We start from the raw sequence: 20,290 nt of genomic DNA on the forward strand, positions 1-20,290 counted from the left end.
TATCCTCATTTTTCCAACTATATTGTTTCAGACATTTTAGAATCATTTAAAATTTATTGCAATAAACATCTTTGTTGTGGGAGAGAGGGCCTGCTTTTCGTCCCAGCCACCCAGCTACCTTACACCCAAAATAATCACACAAAAATTGTACTAATTAAATCACTGCCTGGTCCATTAGCTCAAACCTCTTATTGGCTAACTCTCACATCTTGATTCAACCCATTTCTAATAATCTGTATGTCACCACAAGGTTGTGGCTTATTGGGAAAGATTCAGAATGTCTGACCTGGCATCTCCATGGCGGCTCTCTCTCATCTCTTCTTCCCAGCATTCAGTTCTGTCTACTCTGCCTACCTAAGGGCTACCCCATCAAAGGGCCAAGGCAGTTTCTTTATTCAACCAATGAAAGCAACATATAGACAGAAGAATCTCCTACACCACATCTTCCTCTATTTTGTGAGTTGCATTTTAAAATCAGAATTTTACAAACTTCCATATATAATGGTACCAAACAAAAACCAAAATATTCAAGCTTTATTGTAGTAGAAGGGAACACAAGTGCTGGCACCGCTAAAGTATGCATAAGAACGGTAAATATCTCTTGAATAAAAAAATAGGTACTACTTTAATGGGAAAAATATCAACGATAAAAGGAAGGAAGAAATTTTCCAAACAGCAGCTAATACTTTTGTCACAATTTGTGTAGCTGTGCAAAGACATCATTAAATAAATACTTATTGGATATTTACAAAATAAAAGAGATAAACCCTAATGTACCTGGGTCTTTGATTTACTACCATTCTTTCAATCTTCTGGGTGCATTAGAGTGCATAGCAATCACAAGTGTGATTCTAGTGAACTACAGTTGACAGCTTGTCAATCAAGTCATCAATAGTGCAAACAAGCAGATGAATATCTGCTTTTTCCTTCATCCTGTGGTCACTGTGTTTCCGAAGGATGACATCTACATCCGGGCCGACAATTCGGTCAGCGACCTGCAAAGACGTGTGCCAAGGCATTATGTTGTCCTTCATGCCATGGAGCAAGCGCACAGGGCAGGTCACAGGAATGGGGCTATGTAACAAGCAGTGGTGTTCCGCTTCTTTAATGAAACTGTATGGAACGTGGTAAAATCCTTCTTCATTGTATTTAGATGGTAAGGTCCACTCCCCTTTCATTTCTATTTCCTTTTGCGCCTAGGGGGAAAAATAGAAACATGAATATAAATAACCCCAGTAGCAGACTTGAAGAGTCTGAGAAAGGCAGTCCTTAAGCGAAAGAGCAGAGGCAACACAAGAGCAACAAGAGTGATCATCAAACATTAGGCCAGGTGGGGCACACACTTTTAATCTCAGCACCAGGCAGAAGCAGGTGTATCTGTCAGTTTGAGGCCAGTCTGTTCTACAAAGTTCAAGTTCTAGGCCAACCAGAGTAACATAGAGAGACCCCATCAAAAGAAAACAACAATTAATTACTGCATGCAAGGCACATAATTACTCTACTTTTATAAAAGGAATAAGGCTTACAGTTAAATGTCATATTCAATGTCCAAAGACAGAAAGAACTGTTTGAGCTAGCAAACTCAAACTCAGATTTCCCTACCATACAAGTTTTTTTTAAAGATTTATTTATTTATTATGTATACAACATTCTGCCTCCATGTATGCCTGCACACCAGAAGAAGGTGACAGATCTCATTACAGATGGTTGTGAGCCACCATGTGGTTGCTGGGAATTGAACTCAGGACCTCTGGAAGAGCAGCCAGCGCTCTTAACCATTGTGCCATCTCTTCAGCCCCCCACACAAGTTCTTATATCAAGGTCTACTTTACCCCAACTTGAAAGGGAAGCTGGAAGGGGAGAAAAGTACAGCAGTTTCTGGATATTGGTCCCAAGACAGTGATGTTTATACAAAGCAAATCTTAGAGTAATTGTTTTTGAAAGTTCAAAAAGATTACTCACGTAATTTAGGTTGAAATAAAGTTTTTAAACTACATAGCTTCTATCTGTCAACATTCTAGGGATGAGAATTTACTGGTTTTTGGATAACACATTAAGAAGCCTTAGAAATGCTCATGAAAGCTAAACAATAATACTTCTATAGAGTCTGATAAAATAAAACATTAACATATTATTTGAACATTTTTATATTATTTGTGTTCAATAATTTTTCTAATTAAAAATTGGAATTTGGGGACTGGAGGGATGGCTCAGCAGTTAAAAATGCTTCCAGATCTTGCATAAGACCCAGCTGGGTTCTCAGAACCCACAATGGGCACCTCATGGTCTGTAACTCCAGCTCCAAGGGATCTGACATCCTCTTTAGGCCGTCATGGGCACCACACTAACTGCACATACCTGCACACATATGCACTGGCACACACACAATTAAAAATAAAATTTTTCAAAAATTGGAATTTTCTATGCAAAATAGAAAACACATAAAAGTACATTAAAAATCACTATAATCCCACCTTATGGCTATTTCATTATTATTCTGATTTATTTTCTTCCAATAGTTTTCCAAATGTTTTTTAAAGTTTATAACATGTAAAACATATTATCAATTATATATTTACATAGTTTTCTATGCTTTTTACTTATTTAGTACATGTATGTTTTTTAAACTTCCAAAAAAGATTCTAAATGCTTATAAATTCCTATTTCCACAGTATTGAAAAAAATCAATAAATTTTTGTAAATCTTGTTAGTATCACCAATGCAAAACAAGCTTTTAAAGCAAAAATGATAGGTATCTTTTGACGGAGGCTGCTTGTTCATTCTCAGCTGCCAGTCCACGAAACAATCACTCAGAAACTATATTATTTGCATAGTTTGGCTAATAGCTTAAGTGTATTTCTGGCTAACTAATATCTTAAATTAGCCCATTCTATTAATCTGTGTATCGCCATGTTGCTGTGGCTTACCAGCAAGGTTCTGGCATGTCTGTCTTCTGTGGCAGTGGCTACAAGGTGGTGTCCACTGACTCCACCTTCTTTCTCCCAGCATTCAGTTTAGTTTTCCCACCTAGCTCTATTCTGCTAAGTCACGGGCCAAAACAGCTTTATTCATTAACCAATGAAAGCACAGAACAACTTCCCACACCAGTTATTCTCAAACAACACTGTACTGCACTCCAATAATGAAAACTTTGTTCCACCTATGCTAATTATGAACATACTCAATTAGTTAAGTTTCATTTTAAGCATTCCTGATCCCCACTTGTTATCTGGCCTCAAACCGAAGTTCATTTGAAGAACAAAGTTTTTTCCAATTAAACTTTAAAAAGGTTTGGCAATAAGTAAGATAGCATTACCCAGAGAATATAGTGATATTTTGTTTATTTTTAACAAATAAAGCTTGCCTGAAGATCAGAGAGCAGAGCTAAGCCACTAGAGGCAAGTTAGTGGTGGCACACACCTTTAATCCCAGGACTCAGGGGATAGACAGATCTGTTAGCCTTCTAACATTCACTGGGGTTGCCAAACGGCTCATGACTTACCTCAACAGACAGTGCACGGAACTGTGTCACCAGGCCATCTGCAGCAGTAGCTATACCAATAAGAGCTACGACCTTTTCAGGCCGTGCAATTGCAGCGTGCAGCATGAGCCATCCACCAAGGCTAGATCCGACCAGTATCTAAAAACAAATATGGACGGCTTTCAACAAGATTCTCATACTAATCTATAAAGAGAATGGCTTAACAGAAATGTATGGACTTTGTATTTTACATATCCATGTGGATCCTAGACTTTTAATATGGAACATGAAGTAAAATTCAATTATAACTACTGAAACAGTTCTTTGTTTTTCTTTTTTGTTTCTCCTGTGTAGTTCTTGCTGTGCTGGAACTTGCTTTGCAGACCAGTCTGGCCTGAAAATTATAAATCTGCCTACCTCTGCCTCCCAATATAACTTTTGCGAAGCCATTATGTCTATATGTATGAAAACAAACTTTGTTCAATGAGAAGTGCTTATTGCTTACTAGAAAGTAAAATAGAACAATTTTAAATCAAACTTGCTTATCAAAATCGTAACTGACAAAATATTATCAGTTGATATACTTAAAGAAATAAATCAAACATTACTTGAGTCAAAAATCATTCTACTCAACAAAAACAGTTACCTGTGGCCCTTCAGCTACATCATCAAGTATAGAGAGGACATCCTTTCTCCACTTCCCCACTGTGCATTCTGCTAAGTTACCATCTGAATTTCCAATTCCTGAGTAGTCAAACCTGGAAGAAGGAAAAATATATATTTATACCTAAATGTCTGTATGTGGACATTTGTCCATGCCTACTTCTTCGATTTTTTTTTGTTTGTTTTTGTTTTTGTTTTTTGTGACAGGGTTTCTCTGTGGTTTTGGAGCCTGTCCTGGAACTAGCTCTTGTAGACCAGGCTGGTCTCGAATACTTCATCGATTTTTAAAGCAAAGTAGGACATTCTTTATTACTACAGTGACAAAAGCACAGTAGAACATCACTCAACATGCATTCTAGCAAATCCTGCTGGTAACTTCCAAGTACCTCTCACGTCAATCACTTTCTGCTACCCCTAGTACATTATTATCTCAACTGTCATTGCTGTATTTCATCCTCATAGCCTATTCCCACAGTCAGAATGATCTTTTTAAATGAAATATCAGCAAAAATGTTTTGTATATTTAATAAAACTCAAAGCCCTTACCATACTTTCCTGACTACCACTCTGACCTCAGTTTCTAGAGCTCTCTTTCCCTTCCCATTGAATTCTCTCTGTCACTCCTGAAGTTAGAGGGGTGAGCCATTCACATTCCTGCATCATGGACTTTCACCTCTGCTTGGCATACCTCTACCTCCAATTGTCCATTAGATAATCCTCGAATCACTCACTCCTTCAGCTCAAACACTGGAGCTCATGAGAAGCTGCTCTCATCATTCCCACGCTAAAACTGCTTCTTTCACAGCTCTATGCTCTACTACTGTCTTCCTGTCTTCCTAGCAATTACTGCTACGTAGGACTAGAATCAACTTCATCATGAACTCTTCCTTCTAAATTTTCCTAAGGGTCCAAGTTCAAAGGCTGTCTAATCTCTGAATTTTACCTTTTCTTCAATAAATTATGAAGTGCCGTATCATGTCCCCAAGTTATCAAAATCTCGAGTCATTTGGAACTACTCCCAATTCCTGGCTGAACCCCTTTATAACTGTGAGCTTTTGCATGCTATTCCATTGCCTAGAAAACTCCCCACCAAACTTCTCCCCACTCTTTAAGTCACACCCCTTCATTTGGAGAACCTTCCTCATTCAGTTCCTGTGCTGGAGAGACAGACAGGTGGATCCCAGGAGCTCCCTGGCCATTCAGTCTAGCCTACTTGACAAGCTTCAAACCAGTGAGAAACCTTGTCTCTCAATAGGGTGAATGACTCCTGAAAAATAACAACCAAGGTTGTCTCCTGGCTTTCACATGCATGCACACAGGCAAGCATGGTCATGCTCACACATTTGGAAGGCTGCTTTACACTCACCACTATTATAATGCTACACAAAAAGAACTTATTAAAAAAATCTGTGGTGAAAGGGCTAAAGTTCATAAATGCATATTTATATAGCATCCAATATGCAGAAAACTACATTATGCCTGGAACTGGCTATAGCTCAATCTGAAATGGAATTCAAGAACTAGTAAGACAGTGATTTCTATTTTTATGTATGTTTTGCTGTATGTGTTCCCATGTGTGGGGGTGTACACAGCACATGCACACATTTGCAGGGGCCAGAGGCTGACATCCAATCTCTTCCTTGATCACTCTCCACCTCATACACTGAATCAGAGGCTCACTTTGCAGCTAGTTTGGCTAACCAGCTTGCTTATAAATGTACCAGGGATTCCTGGTGGGCGGCCACACCCACCCTGCTCTTCCGTGGGCTGGATTCAGAGAGCCCACACTTGCGCAGAATGTGCTTTATTCACTGAGCCATCTGCCCAGTCCTAAAATGCTCATTTCTTTTTTTTTTTGGTTTTTCGAGACAGGGTTTCTCTGTAGCTTTGGTGCCCGTCCCGGAACTAGCTCTTGTAGACCAGGCTGGCCTCGAACTCCCAGAGATCCGCCTGCCTCTGCCTCCCGAGTGCTGGGATTAAAGGCATGCGCCACCACCGCCCAGCTCATTTCTTTATTAAATTATTTTTCAGACAAAAAAAAAAAGCAATGACAGCAATATTTCTATTGTTTGTGTATTCTCCTCAGCGGTCTCTCTCCACAGACAGAACTGCCCTTCTACCCACATCTTTATTTTCTTTCAGAGTTCCTTGTCTTGTCCATCCATTTCCCTCCGCAGTGTCTCTCACCTTAGGTAATTTCTTCTTTTTTGAATCACATTCTGATGAGTACTTCTGCCTAATAACCTCCAAGTATTTTCATTCCTTGCTTAAGGGCAAGTACAATGTTTTAATAATAATTTATTAATATTAAATTAATATTTTAATATTATTTATATTTTAATATTTATGTTTTAATAATATTATGAATAATAGTAATATATTATTAAGCTCTAGTCTTCAAAGTAAGTTAAATCAAGAGATTTTAAAATATATTTGAGAATGGAGATAAATAAATTTGCTAGTCTGACCAAAGGAATTAGACCAAATTCCTCTGAAATAATTTCTGCAACTATACTGAACAGATAATGCCTAAAAGATTTTATTTTATTTATTTATTTATTTACTTATTTATTTATTTTGGTTTTTCGAGACAGGGTTTCTCTGTGTAGTTTTGGAGCCTGTCCCGGAACTAGCTCTTGTAGACCAGGCTGGTCTCGATCTCACAGAGATCCGCCTGCCTCTGCCTCCCGAGTGTTGGGATTAAAGGCGTGCGCCACCGGGCTTGCCTAAAAGTTTTATATGGAGGGGCTGGAGAGATGGCTCAGAGGTTAAGGGCACTGCCTGCTCTTCTAAAATTCCCAGAAACCACATGGTGGCTCACAACCATCTGTAATGAGGTCCGGTGCCCTCTTCTGGTCTGAGGGCATACACACAGACAGAATATTGTATAAATAATAAATAAATAAATAAACCTTTTGTTTAAAAAAAGTTTTATATGGAGCTGTATTTTCTAGAATTACTGAACGAATATTAATGAGACATTTTTAAACATTTAAATGAATAGATTTTTAGGATGTGAGCACTAGGAAAAAAACTCAGAAATTATCTTTGGTCCAGCTTTCTCTTATTGGATAACAAACATGTGTCTACTGTGTGTTACTGATTTGTTTCATCAGTTACTGAAAGAATTCTGCCCTCAATCCTTATTTCTTCAATTCTATGTCAATGTTTTCCCCATTAAACTATATTCCCTTCTTAAAATTAAAATATCAAAAAATTTGATAACCCTAAGAAATTTTGTTATATGAATACATTTTATTAAGATATCTGAGTGAAAAGGAAGAAATAAATATGAAATTAAGTTTTAACTAAACATAAACCTTGTTTATGCTCACATACATTTAGATAATGTAAGTAAAAGAAAACAGAAATGTAAATTACACAATAGCAATCTTACAATGTTATATTACTTTTAAAAATACTTTTTTGTGTGTGAGTTGTGCTAAGGATTGGATTAAGGATTTTGTGCTAAACACAAGCTCTAACCCTGAGCTATATACTCTCAGTCCTAAATATCTATTTTAGAAAGTAATAAAACAGTGATCAAATAAATTCTATGTTTTTAGTAGAAAATCCATCAACACAAGCAATTACAAGAAACCCAATGAGCATATATGTTTTTGCCACACAGATTACTGTATGTTTAGAACTTAGTTGGTAGTTCCCTTATGGTATGCTTTTCTGCCAATCTAGCCAGCATGCCACAAAGACCTTAAAGACCCTAAACTACAAGATGAAAGTCTGTACACTACTGAAATAAATTCATCTACTAAAATGCTGGCATTTACTTGAGTTGGCTCTATTATAATGCTAAATGGTAATATATTCTCTGATATGTATTGTTCCTACCTTATACAGGCGTGACCTAGAGATTTGCAAAACTCCTCAATTGCCAGTGCCTTTTTACCATTCATATCAGAAAGATAGCCCGGGATGAAGATAATTCCTGGGGTTTTGCCTTTTAGCTTCTTATAAGCCAGGCTTGGAAGGTCTGGTCGGTTAAGGAAACAGAGTGATACCTTTTGTCTGCAAGCTAAACAAAGTACACAAAGCATGAATTATAGTTTGAAAATTAATTTTGGAAAATCACATTTTCAAATCTTAACTTTAACTCATTGCATTTGATAGAAAAATCAAAATAGGCTTCAAGCATGAGATATTTAGTTTTAAAGTTTCATCAAAATTTACTTTTTTAGAGCAAGGACCAATCATACTTTTCCAAAGTACACAATGAGGCAGAAAGTTCAGTGAAACAAAAGACAGGCTCAACAAAAAAAATCTTCATGTTGGCACCACGTGATTATCCTGGATATTAGCATTTAACATTTAGATTTAAATATACCACTTAGCCTCTCCCTGAAGGGTTCTTTCTGTTTTGTTTTAACAACGTTTCAGCAATTTTACATTTTCTACTTTTGGTCATATAAGTGGGGGAAAAGAAGTGCATGCATGTTCTTTCCCTTTCCTTTGCCTTTACAGAATTATTTCAAAGATGAACTGGCAAAGCTCCAGGCACCCACAATGCCACGATTTGGGAAGCAGATGTAAAATACTCCTGAGTTGGGAAAGCACTTAGCAAGGAAGTAATGATGGCGGAAGCCCTGAGCAATTCTCCCCAGGCATGCCAGGAAACAGGGAAGAAGCCACCGCAACTTCCTACCACATGGAGTTTCAAAAGGTTGTTCCTTTAAAGATAACATTGGACAAGCAGCACTCTGGGAAAAATTCTTCTCAGACAGCTCTGTAATCGCTGTGTTTACTTTTGTTGGCTGTTTTTTCTGTAGGTGATACACAAAGGGTTATTTAAATATAACAGGAAAAATTGTGAATCTTACAGGGCTACTCTAGTTCATTGTTTTAATTTCCCCAATATAAAATCAACATTAAAAAAATCAAAGCCATATAAACACTTAAAAAAATATCACACTTTCTTCCTTCCAAAGACAGGCTTGAATATTTCTGAATAGTCATTTTCCCAACCAATAAATCTTTTATTTTATTTTTAAAAGTTTTTTTTTTTAAAAAATACTTATTTAGCGTCATATACACATACTATGCATATATAAGGAACTCAGGACATGGGCTCTCCCTCCACCTTGTAGGTCCAGGGTGCCAGTCTTGGTGGCAAGTGCCTTTACTTGCAGAGCTATCCTTGTTAGCCCTCGTTTTAAAAACAAAACAACAACAAAAAACAACAACAACAAAAAAAACATTAAATGACTTGTGGTTGATCTCTCTAATGTGTACTGCTAAAATTTTTTCCATTTTCAATTTGTCCAGTTTATATTTTGTCAGTTACTAGAGAGTGACAGTGCGCACTCACGAGTCACAGACAAGATGTGTTGGCTAAGAGTTCCAGGTCACCCTTTTCTGCACAGTGAGATTATTATTACACTGCACACAGAGATTCTATAGTGAAACCTTGTGTCACAAACACCAGCAAACCACACACACTTCCCAAGCACACATGAACCAATCAAAAGCTTTAAGCTATCGCCTTTACCTATCAGCCAGGTTCAAAGGTTCAGAGCATGGGAAAATATGCTGAGTTAAAACCTGGTGAAAAACAGAGCTACTGGGGATCGGTATGTGTTGGTCAATAGTCTATAACAGCAGCAATGTTCACTTCCCATTTTCTTAACTAAACACTCAAATAATCCTTTTATCTCCTTCCACACATTACTTCCGAACACATGAACTGCATCTTAGGCAGTGACCACTGAATTTATGTTTGTGAGCTACTAACGCAACATTCAATCTATAAACCATCTTTATAAAATATGGATCAGCTGAAAGCCTGCTGTGTACATATGGTCAACAAACACTGCTGAAGAGATAACAGAAGTTTACTCTTGTTAACGAATTGGCATACCATAGTTTGCTGAGATTACATAATACTCACTTTGTTTTTGGTGTGCGGTGAAAGTTAAACTGGTTATATACGTTAAAATTATGTTACTTTATATAATGACATTACTATTCCAAATACTATGCATCTGTTGACAGCTGTGTGGCAAGGAGCGAAAAGCACACCATGATATCATTCAAGGATAACAATATGTTTATATTATATATTGCTCATATATAACACACATATTAAATATAATATATAAATCATATATTGTGTGTATGTAATATTAATCCAAATTTTGGTTTCCAATGTAAAGCAATTACAGTTCTTTTGAGAAGAAAAATCAGATATTAGGTCCAAGAAGATGCCTCATTCTGTATGTTTCCTCGAGTCAACCATGGGCAGGGCTAAGCATTTATCAAAACAACGGTATGGAAAGCTCTAGAGGCAGGTAATAACCAAAGACATCACATGCATATCTGAATTTATTTATTTATTTTTTTGGTCTTGGCGTTTGATTCAGAGAACGCAAACGCTCCTTAAATCGATGTGTAAATCGCACTCAAGGACCTCTAAGAACGGCCCAGGGCCCCAGCAGAAAGCCGCCTCGGCCAGCCCTCCCCAGAAGTGCTCAGGGTGCCCAGAGAACCACACAGTTTTGAATGCAGCGCCAAGCCCCTCTCGGCGGGCGGGCACCGGACCAATGCCGAGCGAGCCCGAGCCCCGCCTTCCTCCCGGACACTAACCTGGCAGCCACCAAGCCCGTGGGGGCTTTCGAGCTAGCGAAGCGATCGGGCCTCGGTGCCGGCCGAAGGACACAGCCGCCCACCCCCACCTCCGACAGGGTACCCAGGTCGCCATCTTCCCAGCCGCCCCTGCGCCCGCCACAGGCTCGCGGATCGCGGGGACCCGAGGTCACACACGCGCAGTCCGCAGGAAGGCGGGGGGGGGGGGGGGGGAGGGTTACGCTGCGTCGCGCGGGATTTGCGTCTGGAGCGGAGCCGCAGGCGCACGGGGGTGTCTGCCGGGCCACCTTCTGTTAGGCTGTTTATGTCCCCAAAGGGCGTCTGGCTTGTGACATTGGGGCGGCCTTGGCCGTCTTTCTTCACAGTGAGCTGCGGAAATCTCGGCGAGGAGCCAGGGCCGAATTGAACGTTCATAGAAGGGAAACCATGTTATCATCCCGAGGACCCAAAGACCCGTGACAAGAATTGCTAGGCTTCTTGCATTACCAGTCCCCAAGGCTGCATTTCAGCCTGTGCGGGCAAGGTTTCCAAGAGGCGACCTTAATCTAAAATTCACATCACTGGAGTAGCATCGGGCATTCTTTGCTCTTCCCAAACAAACATTTACTCAGCAGATTGCCAAAAATTCAAATGAGGAGCAGCCACAAGCAAAGATACTGGAGACACAGGGCTGCTAGGTGAGTGGCTACTAGCCTTTTGCCAGGCAATCCGGTCATGTTTGTTACAACCCGCATAATTCCCCGTACTCTTTGAACTACCACCCAGCGCTTCTGACTGACCTAAATAAAAAGAACACGGGTTCCTAAGGTCGTGTTTACCTTAGACAGCACCATTTTATTTTACTTTTAAGATGAAAAACAAGGCAGGGAGCAATCAATGGCTGTAATTGAACAAACTGATACTAGGATCTCTGGAATCTGACATCCTTCAAAATAATATGGGAGAGGTCAAGTATCACTGTATATGCCTTATCTTGTGTATTCTGGTTGAAACTATTGTACCTGGTGCAATACTTCAGGTAAAACCATGTCTTGGTTAGTTCTGTCAGCTTCGAGCATCTAGGAAGAAGGAACCTTAACTGACAAATGCCCATGTCCATCAGATTGGCCTGTAGTCAGTCTGTCCGGCACGTTCTTAATTGCTGACTGATGTAAGAGGTGTAAGAGGGCGTAGCCCACTGTGGGCGGTACATCACCTGGTGGTGTGTCTGTGATGTTTTAAGAAAGGCGGCTGAATGTGAGCCTAGGAGCAAACTGGTAAGCAATATTCCTCCTTGGTCGCTGCTTCAAGCCTGTGCCATGATTCCCTGCCTTGGCTTTCCTCAGTGCCCTGTAAGCTAAATAAATTCTTTTCTCCCTTAGGTTGGCTTTGGTCATGCCATTTATCACAACGACAGAAACAAACTTGGACTCTATCCCTTTAGAGATTTGGGAGCAGTTATTGGTACCAGAGTTAAAGCCAGGCATGTCTTTGGAGTCTTGAGAACATGATCTGTTAGGACACACTGGAGAAGCTTAATAAAGACAAAGTAGATTTTTTTAAAAAAAAAAATCATTTGTTTTGCTTCACTTATCTATGCCCCATTCCTAAATTATCTAATTAAAGTCATCTTTGCCTGGAAACATGAGAAGACATTGAGGAACAGATCATAGCTGTATGTTCCCTTTTGAGGTTATAGAGACTCCTCATGACTGCGAACAGCATCGAAACATGAAGAGAGCTCATTATTGCATGAAGTAGCCAGGTACCCACCTGGATATGCTAAAATGAAACTCCCACAAATCCCATGGAATCTGAATGAAAGCTCTTCAGCTTCCACCTGACAGCTCGGTGTCAACAAAACTGTTTGCCGGTCACTGTCTCTCAAGTCATTGGTATGATCCATGGCCATAGTCAAAATGGGAGTTTTCACAGACCCATTTTGCCAGTTCAGATATAGGACCAGGACAGATAGAGATGCCAAAGAACTGAGTCAGAAAAGTAATGATATCCAACGAATTCTACCCCACTCTTGTATCTTAACAGCACAAACTTATCCTTGATATTGTTAGCCCATCCCTTTCTGCACTCTATTTTTGAGTGTCTCCTTGTACTTTATATGTAGCAGAATTTGAAAAATCTTGTGATTTATCTTAACGAAGGAAGTACTGTATATATACATAAAAGGTGGGAACCCATGGATTCCTTTCTCAATTCACTCTTACCAGCAAAACAAATCAGAAACCTAAGTGGTTTCGTGGCACTGTCCAAATAGTTTTCCTGACAGTAATGAGCTTGAAGCCAAACAGTTGTAAAGGTTTTTCTTGGTCATTGTTTCTTTCATCAGCATACAAAAGTAAAAGGACATTTTTTTTTGAAGGCAGCTTCTCTGTCTGACACCCAGAGGAGGTCCCCATCAAGTGAAGCCTCAAACTTTCCTTCATGTTTGCATTGCACCTTTTAGGGAAGCAATAGCTAATCAATACAAACGGATGAGAGTGACATGTAAGATGTTCAGCGTTTACCTCATTTTGTCAATGATAGGAATGTAATCAAAAGTCAGTGCATATCTACCGTTATGTAGATTCTACTGCTAGGTTTTGCTGATTAGTTCATCCTCTGTTATGTTACAAATAGGTTGAGAGAGAGAGAGAGAGAGAGAGAGAGAGAGAGAGAGAGAGAGAGATTACTTTCAAATGTGAAATCAGGTCAACACTTTAATCCAAACTCAATACATTTAGCACACATATCTAAAAGGTTCAGACATGCAAACTGATTAGAATACCCTTACCATCCTATGGGGAAAGTACAGTACAGAAAAGCTGTGTCTTTACATTAACCAACCAGATCTTAGCAATTGCATTTTAATGTTTTAGATCACAAGAGTTGAAGGGGACTGCTGCAGAAATCACAGCTGAAAAAATACCTCCTACAGTCATGATATCTCTTCCTCATTATTCAAGTAAAACCTGGCATCATCCAGTTGCAAAATCTTATTAATGGTAACATGTATACAGGTATAAAAGTACACTGTAAGTTTAAAAAAGAATTGTACCCAGTCAGGCATGACAAAGTTTTGTGGACATTTCTAATCATTTCACATGTACAAGTAAGTAATGGCATTATTTTCTACTTCTATCCATTTGGTATGTATTCGGAAAGAGTTCATTCATACTTACAAACACAAAACACAACAACTAAAATAAATGGCACTTGGAGAACAATTATAAAAGAGACTTGCCCGAAGTCACTTCATTAAAATAAAAAAATAGCTCTAGAAACAAGGCTATCTGTAGAGATAGAACTAAAAAGATATAGCATAGAGAACATTACTTTGCATTTTGGTTGTCTTCAAAATAAAGATATTTGAATGGTTCTGTTTTTCAGCGAACCAGAGATGGCTTCATAGTTATGCCATGTCAGGGTGCAGTTAACAGCTCTGCCCCATGAGCAAGAGGAAACGGGCAGTCTAAAGGAAATTGGCTGCTGGTTGCTTTTATTCTCAGCATCAGGAATGAACAAATCTTCAACAGAACAGGCTTCCCCCACTAAGCATTCTCCTTAATTACAACTGCCAGATATTGCTGCTTCCTGTTTTCTGAGACGGCCTTTTCTAAAAACAAGGAGCTTTTTTTTTCCTTTTTAAAAAGTTTTTTTAAGAACCTGGTTTACTATAAGCGCACAGTAGCTTCTATGGTGGGAGGCACTACAGATTGACATCACAATACCATGTTAAAGACTATTGAGAGAGTAACACTGATGTTAAACAGGAGGCAAGCCATGTCTTTGGTTTGGGGGGCAGTATTTAAAAATTAAGGCAAAATATCTAAAATATGTTGCCTTCTAAATTATTATTTGCTAATTTTTATAAAATGCTACTTCCTACAAAAAAGGCAGCTGATTACCAATGATAATGATTTGGGTGCTAAAATAGTATATTTCTAAGTACATATTTACAGACATCGTGTAAACCGTTCAGTGTATTTAACCAACATCAACTGATAAAAAGAGTATATGAGAAATTCGCATCTAAATGATGCTCATATGAAAATAGTGTTTTGTTTTATCAAGGGAGCTGCATTTCTGTCACTATGAGCCCTGGTTTCTTTTGTACAAAAGGCTTCCCAGTATGAAGAGTTCTGAGTGCACGCAGCTAAAGGGACGTCTGTTGGGCCGGCCTTGCCATCTGAGACTGGATATGGCTTCATTCTTGCGAGGCACTACTGCGGTCTGCCCTGAAGTGGACCATTGCCGGAGTTCATTACAACAGGAAGTGCGTGTATCCTTCTGCTCCAGTCACTATGACATCCATCCAGATCCGCATGGCCTCCGGGGAGGGAGCCACCATGTAATAGATTCTGTCGTGCGTCTTCACGCTAAAGGTGAGTAATGGGTTCGGACTCTGCAATTAAAACAAGAACAGAATGTCAGAGACACTTGGAAAGTTGAACATTAGCAATGGCATGTGAAGGTTCTTATGCTTTAAAAGCTGCCCTTGACAGAAATTTATAAAGGTATTTTATGCTACACTACAACCTTCCCCTCCGGAGGCCCCTTGCACCTTCCTCAGGATGGGCCATTTGTCTGGCTTTTCTGTAAGAAGTCTCATGCAGAGCTCGCAGATTCACTAACTAGTTGGTAAAGCATGGTGTCTAGCTGATGGGAGAATAATAAGGGTTATTCCTGACCTTTAAAAGGTCCTGATACGTTATGATTTGTCATATATATATATATGTATATATATAATATATAAAATAGTTCCCTCCAAATATGCTTGCATAGCAGCTTGTGAGTGTTTCCCAGACCGTTACATCCAGCACCTTTCCTTATGTCATCATGACTTTATCCCTAAACATCAACCATTTACCCAGTGTATTTTCAATTTTAACTTGCAGCAGTGTTCTGAACATTTTGTCCATCATGTGAGACCACAACCTCTAAATCATTTAAAATCCCCAAATAACCTACCTCGATTACATATTCAGATTACAGAAGTTATCAAGTATTAGTTGCAGATGTTCATAACACCACCTACTCAGGAGGCTGGCAGAAGTAAGGGTATTGCAAGTTCAAAGCAAGTCCAGGCAACAGAGTGAGATTATAGGGGCCCACAGATGTGAGTCTATTCCACCTTGACTAAAGGTCAGAGAGTTTGAGCTTATTCTTGCTCTCTCAAAGTTGTTGACAACAGGCGTGGCTGCAAACAAGAGATCCTGACCCAGTGTGTGGTTAACTAGTACTTTAAGTATAGAGGTGCATCTGCTCCACCTTGCTATTACTGCTCCTCAAGGAGATTTGCAGGAGGTTCCAGGGAGTGGCTGCCTGCAGGATACTTGGTCTATTCCTTATATCATGTTATTGAAGTCTGTTGCCTCCCCACTCCTCTTTCAGAGTGAAGTCTACAAGCGTGTGGAAAACAAACGCGGGCAGGTTCAGTATTCACTGAATTTCCCTCCCAGTGCTGTTCTGTGTTTCTGTCTCTTATTTCTCTCATATCTCTGTTCCTTTTGCTTAATAATTCTAATCCTTTTGCTCTACCCTGGAACATGGAAATTTTGTCGAGGCCGAACCCCAACAGATGTCACCCCAATGTGTGGCTTAAGACAGTGAGACCCTGTCTCAAAAGCAGAACATGAAAAGGGGCTGAGGATAAAGCAGTGGCCTGGAGTACAAAGGGCCCCAGGGGAAAAAGTTGCAGAAACCGAGGAAATTGATACGTACCTTATTAGCATTCTTGAGGTGATCATAATACACTTCTTCGATGGCTTGAAAGTATATCACTCCCTTTAATTTAGCCTCATGCTTGTCTGCAAAGATATATGAGTGTGAAGTACTTTAGTGCCACCAATGAACGGGAAAAACCTCAGGTTTGTGATTAATTATCCTCATTAAAATATTTATCTAACAATAAATTATCTTAGATTAATTCAGATAACCTAGGTGAGCTCATGTGGCTCCAGTGGACGGCTCCAAACCCCTGCTCACACAGATGGCTCTGGTTAAACTCAGTAGGTCACAAAATAAAAAGCCATGAATGTGGGAAGGAGATCAGTAGAGGTCAAGACAGGGTGAATACAGGAGCGAGTGATAGCAATACATCTCACACGTGCGTGAAACTGTCATGGAATAAGGTTAATGTTTTCTTTATTTTAAATGCATTTAGCCATTTATTTATTTTGAGGCAGTGTCTTTCTACATAGCCAATACTGCCCTAGAACTTACTACGTAGACCAGGCTAGCCTCAAGCTTCCAGGCCTGCCTGTCTCTCCCTGCTGAGCACTGAGTTTAAAGAACAAAACAAAATAACCACTGAAACAACCAACCAGTCAATCACCGCCACTCTGTGCCCTATTAAATGACCATCTTCTAAGGGTGCAGGTATGAGGAGAAGGGAAGCAGCTGCCCGCAGTTGTTGGGAGAGACCACTCCCTTTAGAGAGCAACCAGAAAAACCCAGCTAAAGACGCACAGACTCGAGTTTTATGCTTCAAAACTTGATTGCACACAATGTAGTCACAAGCAGCGGTTGCTCTGGGCCTGTGTTGACTGACACAGGAGGCCTGTTTGAGTCTGAACAAGAAACTGATGAATGACTGGCTAGCCACACAGTGGGATCACCTTAGCTGTTGAAACAATGGCAGTACCTGCACACATTCACGGGGAAATATCTTCCATGCTGTGACATGAGCAGAATGGGTAACTCTGGACTCAAACTGTGTAAAATCAGTTAGGAAAGTAACTCAGACTTAGCTTTCTCTAACAGTCAATGGCCATAAGGTTTTTAGCTTTAGCATAGTAAGAAAATCAAATTGCATGTGTGCACGTGTGCATATGTGTGGTGTGTACACAATGTATAGAATCTATTTTAGGTTTACCAGTGGGAGACCAGAACACATGGCAGGAAAGAGACTTTTTGTATGCAGGCTTCATTGAATGTTAGTATTTTTACTGAGTAAATGCCTCCCTTTCTCCACTAATAATACAGAGGTGGCTCATAAACACTGGCCCAGAACACAGACCTATATCTAAGTTACATTTAACCCAGTCTTCCCTAACATAACTGACCAGGGGCCATAGTTGCGAATGTTTGCTTTGGCTCTTCATTAGAAAATATTGTTTGTTTTAATTAATACCATGTTTGGTGGATTCCAGCCAGAGTCAGTTGAGAGAGAAGGTCAGCATAGCTTTCAAACATTTCTTGGAAAAGATCCTGCAGTTAATCCGAGGGAATACAGTAACACCTTGTTTGCTCCCAACACATGTAAGATTACAATCTGGAGACAAAGGTAAAATGCAGTGTTCCCCTGCAGTAGGCAGAAGGCTGGGGCGGGGAGAATGACGTTTCGTTTTCAGGTCATCTCGTCAGGGAGAACGCACTCTGAAAAAACATGAGCTTCTCACTACACTGTGAACTGGGGGATCAGCATGGATGTGGGTGAGACGCTTCAATTCACTATCTCTCTCAGCAGTTCACTACACTGTGAACTGAGGGATCAGCATGGATGTGGGTGAGACACTTCAATTCACTCTCTCTCTCAGCAGTTCACTACACTGTGAACTGAGGGATCAGCATGGATGTGGGTGAGATGCTTCAATTCACTATCTCACAGCAGCATTAGCTGGCAGCTTATAGACCTCTTCCTAGGCCTGTGTCCTCTAGAGGCTCTCTTGAAGAGCTGAGTACAAAGGGCAAGGTCACACATGGCAGAGGCCCTGTGCTCTTTAAAGGTTTTCAGCACACAAATTTGACCGTTTACCGAGGGGGTGTGGCTTTTGTAGGGTCAAGGCTAGCCTGAGCTGCATCTTTGTGAGTGGTTAGAGATGGATTGTTGCCTATGCTTGAGGGTGTTTGGAAAAGGGATGGGGGTAGGGCCATGTAGAGCACACACAGCTAATGATTGACAGCAGTGAACAGGGCCAAGGCAGCATCTACCCAAGGCCGTGCCACTGCTCAGTCACTTCCGATGTGAATGCAAAAGAGCTGGAGGAATCTATTTCTTTTCAGTTTGGGTACTAGGGCTTTGAATATGCCAGAAACTTGCTACTTAAAATAAAACAGAAAAATCAACTACCCAGAGTTTCAATAGAAGCAGGTCTTGCATGGGTTAGAGAGAGGGAGGTTAGTAGGGTCCCTGAACCCCACACCTGATTGATGTACACAAAACTGGAAACAGGCTCACAGACCAGAAAAATATGGGGTAATGAAGATGCTCTCTCTTCGAAGGCCTTTGAATCTTCTCTGTTGGAACATTCTGAGTGAGGCTGTCTATAAATACTAGCTTACCACACAACCGTGCCTCTGTGTTGATAGATGCTAGATTGGATTTCTTATGAAGCAGATGTCTTTCCTATTGCACTGAGGTTGCTACTGCCGACCTTTATGAAACTCTGGATAAAAAGCAGGCTACTATGAGGGCCAGGCCATTAGCTCTAACCAGCAACTTCAGAGCTAACTGGAGCCCCTCATTAAAAGGTATGGGTCTCGGGCTGCTTCTTCACTGCAGGTCTGGGACTCCTTGGGCAATATTTCCTTTTATCTATTGGTTCTGGCTTCTCATCCCATGCTCAGTACAAATTGTGATTCTGACTATGCTCTCCTAAGCGCTTCCACAGTGACCCTGAAATATTGGAACCGGGGTGGTAAACCACCCCTTCTTAACAGCTGAAGAGACTTAGACTATGCTAATGCCTGTAATGGGCATGTTTCGCATTCAGTGCACAAGTAAATAAGATACTAACTCATTTATTTTGTTGCTTGTAGACAGGGTTTCTCACTATGTAGCCCAGGCTGGCTTCAGACTCATCGTTCTGTTTTTATCCGTTGAGTGATGAGACTGCAATTATGTACGACTGTGCCTCACCACAGACCCTTTCTAACCAGTTATGTTATGTTTTCATAAGATTCAGTAGAGTATGCTTCCCATGGTTAAGCATGGAAGACTCCCAAACTGCTTTCAACACTTAATGAATGCTTTCTTATTCCCTAGTTTGCTGATGAGCTCTACTCTCTATACTTGAGAGGTCCGAGTACTTTACAAAGCACAGCTCAACGACAGGGCTGCTTCGCTCTGTGTAATCTAAATAGGAAATATGGCAAAAAGTAAATATATACTAATGGGGTATGTTCTCTGGCCTCGTGGTTTAAAGGGCAATAATTTAATGTAAATATACATTCCATTTAATATGTATTTGGGCTGTTATTTCAGAAATAGAATAGATTGATTCACATTTTTAAAGTCACATGATTTCTATTTGTAGAAAATAAAATTCATAACATATTCAACTGTATAAATATGGATACAAAATATAATGTATGCCTACCAAGCTATCATTGCCATTATTTTATATATCAGCCTTTTTTCCTTTCTTTCTTTTCTTCTTTCTTTCTTTTTCTCTTTTTCTGTTTCTTTTCTTTTTGAGACAGGGTCTCACCATGTTGCCTAGGTTGGTCTCACATTCATGGGTTCAAATGGATCCTACTGTCTCAGCCTCGAAAATTTTCTGGTTCAGATGATGAATTTCTATTTCCTTTTATTTTTAGTAGATTTGAATGCATTGCTTTAATTTGTTT

At 39.9% G+C, this 20,290-nt stretch overlaps 2 protein-coding genes across 7 annotated transcripts in view; both read right to left on the reverse strand.

Moving 5' to 3' along the window:
- Window positions 1-521: 521 nt before the first annotated feature.
- Window positions 522-10,915, reverse strand: Abhd10 (abhydrolase domain containing 10, depalmitoylase). The gene is made up of 5 exons (XM_057765852.1): window positions 10,742-10,915; window positions 7,994-8,177; window positions 4,128-4,239; window positions 3,503-3,640; window positions 522-1,196 (listed from the first exon to the last, which is right to left on the reverse strand). The coding sequence occupies exons 1-5, from the start codon at window positions 10,854-10,856 to the stop codon at window positions 852-854; spliced, it is 894 nt and encodes a 297-aa protein (XP_057621835.1). The 5' UTR covers window positions 10,857-10,915; the 3' UTR covers window positions 522-851.
- A 2,504-nt stretch (window positions 10,916-13,419) lies between these two features.
- Phldb2 (pleckstrin homology like domain family B member 2) overlaps window positions 13,420-20,290 on the reverse strand; it is a 97,912-nt gene continuing 91,041 nt past the window's right edge. For all 6 annotated transcript variants that reach the window (XM_057764108.1, XM_057764106.1, XM_057764109.1 and 3 more), the window contains 2 exons: window positions 16,442-16,527; window positions 13,420-15,122 (listed from right to left, as the gene is read on the reverse strand). In XM_057764108.1, the coding sequence (XP_057620091.1) occupies window positions 14,982-15,122; window positions 16,442-16,527 (227 nt within the window). In that variant the 3' untranslated portion in view covers window positions 13,420-14,981. The remainder of the gene's footprint in view (window positions 15,123-16,441; window positions 16,528-20,290) is intronic.

The sequence above is a fragment of the Chionomys nivalis genome, chromosome 3 (assembly GCF_950005125.1).
Source record: "Chionomys nivalis chromosome 3, mChiNiv1.1, whole genome shotgun sequence".
Taxonomy (NCBI): domain Eukaryota; kingdom Metazoa; phylum Chordata; class Mammalia; order Rodentia; family Cricetidae; genus Chionomys; species Chionomys nivalis.